The sequence below is a fragment of the Ursus maritimus genome, unplaced genomic scaffold, assembly GCF_017311325.1.
Source record: "Ursus maritimus isolate PB19 unplaced genomic scaffold, ASM1731132v1 scaffold_24, whole genome shotgun sequence".
NCBI classification, from domain to species: Eukaryota; Metazoa; Chordata; class Mammalia; order Carnivora; family Ursidae; genus Ursus; species Ursus maritimus.
Window position 1 is genome coordinate 24,071,999 of NW_024424897.1, and position 7,291 is coordinate 24,079,289.

At 51.0% G+C, this 7,291-nt stretch overlaps 1 protein-coding gene across 4 annotated transcripts in view; it reads left to right on the forward strand.

The window, feature by feature from the left end:
* The first annotated feature begins 5,913 nt into the window (after window positions 1–5,913).
* The window catches only part of IGF2BP1 (insulin like growth factor 2 mRNA binding protein 1), a 40,526-nt gene continuing 39,148 nt past the window's right edge, over window positions 5,914–7,291 (forward strand). For 3 of the 4 annotated variants that reach the window (XM_040640765.1, XM_040640766.1, XM_040640767.1), the window contains exon 1: window positions 5,914–6,125. In XM_040640765.1, the coding sequence (XP_040496699.1) occupies window positions 5,951–6,125 (175 nt within the window). In that variant the 5' untranslated portion in view covers window positions 5,914–5,950. Of the gene's footprint in view, window positions 6,132–7,291 lie in introns of all 4 variants that reach the window. The other variant, XM_008688216.1, reaches the window with a different exon arrangement.

Below are 7,291 nucleotides of genomic sequence, written 5' to 3' on the forward strand. Positions count from 1 at the left end.
AGCATAGAATTTTTAAACCTAAATATAAAAAATCATAGCAGCATCCCCTCTTAAGCACTCTGAAATATTTGAGACAGCTCCTGGAAAAAAAAAAAAAAATCCTAAATAGCAACACGAATAAAAGCAATTAATCTTATCATCAGGAATAACATTTTAAACAAGCAAACAAAAATAACTTGCTTTCTAGATAGAAACATTCTTCTAGTCTTAAAAGCATAGATGTTCTGTAGCTAAAACTGAATTAAGTCCATGCAGTTTGCTGTTCTAACTGACGCATTTTGAATTAAAATCATTTGCATACTTAGAAGCTATGTGGATGTCAAGTACCAAATTGTCTTATTACTATTTCCACTTTAAATAATATTGAGGTATGGATTCTCTCTCTTTTGTTGCTTTTTACAATTTGTTTTACTTTGAAAAGGAACGTTTCCTTGTCTTTTCTTGAATTCCACAATCATCCCCCAAAGTAACCTGTGACTTATTTTGCATTTTGTGCCGAATAGGGACTACACAAAATTATTCATTATCTTGTAACCAACTGATTTTAGAGTTAAAAAAAAAAAAAAAGCAAAGGGCAGTAGTCCTGTAGTGTGAAGAATGTTATTGACCATTTCTTGTACATGGGTCAATAGGGCTAGTGTGGTGTAGTTTAATTTACTCACAAACAATTTGGAAACATCCATTTTTCAAAAGTTAACAAAATAAACGATTCCCTTCCTCATCCAAAGGTTTCTGCATTGCCAACGTGAGCCAAAGCTAAACACTGAGCAGTTTTGTCACAGGCTGTGTGACCCATAGAAAAACAGATGATTGTTCTTAAAGTTCTTTTTTCTCTTTGAGTCTTTTCTATCTCTGGAATAAACACATTTCTTTTTAAGGTCTTAAACATGGAACACTTTTCAATAATAATTTGAAGGAGGAAATTTTCCTTTTCTGTTTACAATTCCCCTACATTTTATGAGTTATCTTAAACACATAATGATCCTTATTTATTTGACAGGAGAAAATGCTTCATGTGCTTTTAAATTGGGACTAATTTACACTTTTTCAAAGTTTATAGGCATTTAAAAGAGCCACACCAAGACTTCAAGTTGCTGGAAGAAACAAAATATCCCAAGGCAGTAACAAGGAAAAAACAAGCAAACAACAGCAAAATAAATAAAACCCAAGCAAACAAAAAACAAATTCTTCCAAGGACTGTGAAGTCTAAGTTGCCCTGTGTCAGTAAATGTGGATTCTTTTTCTGTATTTCATAGAAACCATAATTCTATTTCAAAATTGATTAGGATTCATTAGAAAATAAAACACAGAAAAGTTCTATTTTAATATATTTCCCTTCTAAGTGCTTTTCAATTTTTTTTGTGTCCTGTCTTTTGTAAAATATGCTGAAATTTTAAAATAGAAAGGAATGGGCAAATGTAAGATTAAAAAAGAAGTATATATTCTGGGGATTTATTCAAATGAGCTAATTTTAGAGAAGAAAAAGTTATATGCTCCCAAATATCTATTCAGTTAAAAGTTAAAAAAAATTGGTGTAACATATATCTAAAAATAAGGATTAATGATTAACTTACATCTACTGGACTGAATGCTCTATGTTGGTGCAAAATGATAGTTATGAAAATTTTGGGGCAGCAATGGGAACTACTTCTACTTGTAGAACAGCAAGTGAAAAATGAAGATATACAAATAAGATGATAAAATCTAGAACTATTACCAACGGACAAATATTGGGAAGAAACATTTAAAAATAAAATTACTATTGTAGGACAAGGGAATTGCGGATTTTCTCATGCCATATTTCTATTTTGTTAAAAAAGTTGTTTTCTTGTCTTTGGGTTTTTTTTTTTTCTCTCTGAATTTGTATGTCCACATTGAAGGAAAATAGATCAGAATCCCATCTTTAAAATGGAGTCAAGTTTCAGTGTTTCTGGATTCAGAGAATTGAATCCTGTTAACTAGACCCAACACTTCTCCAGGAAAAATGAAGAGGAAGGAGGGAGAGGAAGAGGAGAACAAACCAAACCAAACCAAACAACAACAACAAAAATCCCAATGATAATAAATAAGTGGAATAAAAGAATAAAAAATAAAAATAATGTTATTAAAGAAAATAATTGATCCTCCAGCTATATTTTTAATTCTTACAAACTAAGTTTGAATCTGTACTGATGATTAATCTTTCTCCAAGAAGCTGTGTAGGAAAAAAAAAAAAAGGAAAACAAAAACAATGTTTATTAGTTGTCTTTAAAAACAAAAGAAAGAGCAGAAAAGGGAATGATAAATGGTGGCATTCCAAGTTGGCCCATTCCTATCCCTACCCCAGGAATGTGAGTCTTGACAAGAAATAACCCTACTCGCAGGTTAATTTTAGTGCTGGGCTCACTCAGAGGGGAGGTGAAGCACCAGACAACATCATTCAATGCCCCCAGCCCCAGCCTAAAATAGCTAGATCACCGAGGCAAAACTGATTTGGGGGCTAAAAGAACTGCATCTCACCCCAGCTGTCTCTGCTCTCTTGTGTTCTTGCAGCCTCTGACTATACACAGAAGCCCTTGGTGGGGGCAGGGGGGAGGATTAGAATTCACTGAAACATCTGATTTTTAAAAAGAACTCATCAGTTTCAATTTAGCAATATTTGGCAAATTTTTATTTTCACAAATGTGTATTTTCTCCCCTACTGTCATTTTAAAACATGGAAAAGAAACTAATTTCAACTAACATTTAGACTTCTTTTATATTTTTTAAATGGAAAAAAAAATCTGAAAGTGAACTGAATTCAATGATTGCGTTTACAATTTTTGTTTCCCTTTGAATCTAGGATAGGAAAAGGTGGGCTGCATTTCACAGGAGTTTAGAGGTCTGGATGGAAATTTTTGTGGGGTGTAACTTGCTTTTGTTTTAGGAATAATGAGATAGAGTAGTGGGCACGTTCCCCAGGGAGAAACCCTGAGAGGTGCTTCTATTAATTCTTAGAGATTTAAATTAAATGAAAGAAACAGCACTTAAAAGTTTCTGGGAACTGCAGTGCCCTGCCTAGGACCCTCTTTCTTGTTCCCCAATATGACAGAAAAGATTTCAGGAGATTGGGGCTCCTTTTTAGGAAAAGGCCAAGGAATACAACAGCCTTTCTGAGACCATCTTTGAGCCCTTTCAAAAGTCCACACACATCACCAAGAAAAGTCCCCGGGCAACAGACACACATTCTGGCAAGATTTTTTCTCCCCCGCCCCCGGGCTCTCAATTTTTCTCTGAATTCTCTTTGCCCTGCAGTTTGTATTAGCTGGTTTTTCATTTAAAAAATGTTTATTGAATGCCTACTATGTGGCAGACGCCGTTTCCAGCTCGTTGGTTTGTGTGAAAATTATGGTCCAAGAGCTGACTAAATATTAAGTGTCAGAAACGGTGGGGGGGTCGAAGGAGGTGTGTATGTGGGGGGGTAGCATACAAATGTCGCCCACCTTCTTGCCTAGAAAACATTCTTTTTCTACTCAGCAACTAACAGCTCCTAGTATTTTCTGTCGCCCCATGCAAAGAAAAAAATCACAAACCCCCAAATCCGACAAACACGTGGCTGGCTAGAACAAAACGCGGATTTGGAGAGTGGGTTTTGAAGGTGGTGGAGATGGAGAAACCGAGTTGGAAGCCCTCCCCCCACGCCCAAGCCCCATTTCTTTGCAGCGCGCGGGGAAAACCGGGAGGGGGACAAAGGTGCGGCGTGTGGTCTTTTAACTCCCGACTTTTTGAACGGTAGAAAACCGTCTGGCAGAAGAGCGGTGCGCCCAAGTCGGGAGTCAGCTCACTGACTCTGCAAACAAAAAATAATAACAAGAAAAAAATCCAAGGCATTCGTATCAGTGCAGCCAACACGTGTTGCGGAGTCGGCCCGGGCCGCAGGCGACTGAGACAATGGGGTCGGGGACGGGGAAAGGGAGAGTGACCCCCTTCCTCACCTGCCCTCGCAGCACGCGTGCCCCCGACAGAATTGTTTCTCCCACCCGCAGAACCCGGAGCAAAACCCAAGCTTCCGCCCAGTTCAGGGAGAGTCTGGCATTACGGGGGGTCCACCCCCTCTTTCTCCGGCCCCCGGGCCAAGGCGGGGAGCTCCGGGGTCCCCGGGCCGCGCTCTCCGCTACCCCCCGGCGCCGTCCCAGCCCCCTCCGCTGGAAACTCGTTGCCCTCGCCCGCCACTCGGCCCGGGATCCCGGTTGCGCGTGGACCGCGCGTCCCGCTCTCCGCCGCCTATCCTGGACTCCGAAACGCGCGGCGAACTGCCCCCTCCCCCACCACCGAGACGGGGTGCGACCGCCCACGTGTCGCCCCTTGCCCAGTCGGGTCCGTCCCTCGGGCTCCCGGGGCCGGAGGATCCGGAGCGAGTTGGTCAAAGGCGAGGAAAGGGACCAGGGCGGATCCGCTTCCCCCTCCCCAGGAACGGGCGGGGGAGGGGCCGCCGCCCCCTCCTCGAAGCTCCCGCCCCTCGCTTCCCCGAGCGCCGAGCGGAAATTACCCCCTCCCCCCGCGGGTCTGACCTGGGGACGTGGGCGGGGCTTCAGCACTCGGCCCCCCGCCCCCGGCCCCTCTCCCGCCTTCCCGCCCGGATCCGAACGCTGCACCCCAAACAAAGTTCCGAGACCCGAACCCGGCGCTGGGAAAGCTGCGGTCGCCGGCCGGGGTGGGGCGGGCGGAGGGGACTCCACCTGTCTGCCCCCGCGTCAGGGAGGGAGAAGGGGAGCGTTCGGATCTCCACCCGGTCACTCCCTCCCTGAGACCTCCCCCTTCGGTTCGCTCGGGTCTGCTCACGCTACCACTCCTCTTCCTCCTCTCCACCCCTCCCTCTCTCCTGGGGTCAGCTTGGGCCGGCGCCGCGCGTTCCCCCCAGAACCCCGAGACTGTCTCGTTCGGCGGGCGCGAGCCACCCTTCTCCCGTGGGAATCCCGAAACACGATTTCCTGCGGAGCCCTCGTTCCCAGCCGCGGTCCCCCGTGTTCCTAGCTTCCCGGTCCCGCGCTCGCAGGGTCCCTGGGTCCTGGATTGCCGGAGGCGGAGGAGTCTCCTAGGGCTGGGGCCGGGAAGGCCGAGACCCCTCACTTAAAAATGTAGGGGAAAAGCGCCTTTCTTTTAAAATCACCGGCTCGCGCGACCCCCGCCTGAAGACCCCGAGTCCTCGGCTTCTCTTTGTCTGTCTCGGCCGTCCCCCGCCTGTCAGTCGCTAGCAGTTAACCGGGGTAGGGTGGGCAAACTCTCCCCCCAGCCACCACACAAATAAAAAATAACCGTACGTTTTACCCATAAAGAGGTGGGAGATTCTGGGCCCGACCACCCTCCCCCAGCCGGGGCCGGGGTAGGGGGATGGGTGGGGGCGGGGCGCCTCCCTAGGGGCCAGATTCTTGCCAAGGGGGAGGGGGCAAGTAGAGCTTCGGGAACGCAGCCCCCACCGCCCTGTTTCCCCCGGGGTGTGTGTGTTGAATGCCCCCTCACCCCCCAGGTTGGAGATTGGTGGGCTGGGCCGGGCCGGAGGGCCGATGGGCCCAGAGGCGTCGGGGGTCTTCCCGAGCAGGGTGGGTGGGGGCTTTCACCACGTGGCTTCGCCTTTTTTTTTTTTTTTTCAAGTCGATTTTATTTAGAGGCGGCGCCAGGGCGGCCGCGGAGAAACGTGACACACCAGCCCGCTCGGAGGGGTTTCGGACAGAAGGGAAAGAGCAGCGCCGCGTCGTCCGCCTCCCAGCGCGCCGCGGGCACTTCTCCCGGGCCTCTCCGAACTCTCCCGCGACCTCTGCGCGCCCTCAGGCCGCCCTCCCCGCCGCGGGCTCCGGACAACTTCAGGGGTGGGGTGCAAAGAAAGTTTGCGGCTGCTGCCGCCGGCCTCCCGCCTCTCGGCCTAGGAGGCTCGCCGCCCGCGCCCGCCCGCTCGGCCTTGCCAGGGACCGCGTCCCGCCCCGAGACCGCCACCATGAACAAGCTGTACATCGGCAACCTCAACGAGAGCGTGACCCCCGCGGACTTGGAGAAAGTGTTTGCGGAGCACAAGATCTCCTACAGCGGCCAGTTCTTGGTCAAGTCGGGCTATGCCTTCGTGGACTGCCCCGACGAGCACTGGGCAATGAAGGCCATCGAAACTTTCTCCGGTAAGAGTGCACCCACCTCCCCGGAAAAGCCACAACGAAATCCCCGAACAACGGAGACCTGCTCCTCTTCTCTCCTTGCCCGCCAACTCCTCTCTCGCTCTGGCCTGCGGGGCTTGGCCTCGCCATCGACCCTCCGCCCACCTCCTTCGACGCCCCCTTCCATCCCCCCACTCGCCCCTCGCGCGGAAATATCCCGGACCCCCTCACCCCTTCCTCCCAGCCCCAGAACAGAAGCTGGAGGCTTTAGTAAGGCCGCCCCTACCCCCCACCGACGGGGCGGGGGCCCCATTGGCAGTGTGTGGGGGGGGTCCCCACTCAGGCGGCCCCCGTCTGGGCCTTATTTCCATGCCCGCCCTTCCCTGTCCGAGGCTGGACCCCCCTCCCCCCGACCCCCCAGCGCGAACACCCCCAGCTCCCTTTCCTCCGCCCTAGGCCTTTCCAGGCGGGGAAGAGGTCTCCGCTCCGTCCCCGATCTCCCGGGTGCCCAGTGGGGACTGCCGCCTTCGGGCAGGGCCGGAGAGGAAGGGGGTCCCGCCTCCCGCCCAGGGCCTGGGCTTGAGCCATTTGATTTTGAAAGTGGGCGTGAGCGGGGTGGCGCGGCGGCGGCGGCGGCGCCGGGTCGCCATGCTGCTTCCCGAGACGCCCAGGCTGGGCCGAGAGGGCGCGCGGCGCCGGGGACCCTCCCCGCGGGCCCCGCCCGCTCCCCAAGGCCTCTGCTCGCCACCGGCCCCGACAGGTGAGCGCCCGCCGCCCGGAGCCCTTTCTCGCGGCTCGATAGAAAACTAAAGTTTCATTCTGCACCCCTCCCCCGCAACACACTTCGGGAGCAACGGGGAGCCCTTTCTCTCCCGGCCCCGGCTCCCCACCTCCGGGAGCCGAGTAGGCAGCCCGCCCACACAAACGCCCAGGTCGCCCCACTCCCAGGTCGGGCTCCCAGAGCCACCCACTACCCAACTAGCCTCGGTGAGAGAACAGAACAAAACGAAAATTAACAAAACACAATAACGAATTTATAGATTCCACCATTCCCAGAGCGACCGTTTCGCGTCTGGCCACGGAACCCACTGCCTGGATTTCTAGGCAGATCTCACTCAGATCCCAGCAACTCCTCAATTACCCTCTTCGTCCTGTTATCCACCCCCCACCCCTGTTCCAGCTCTTATAAT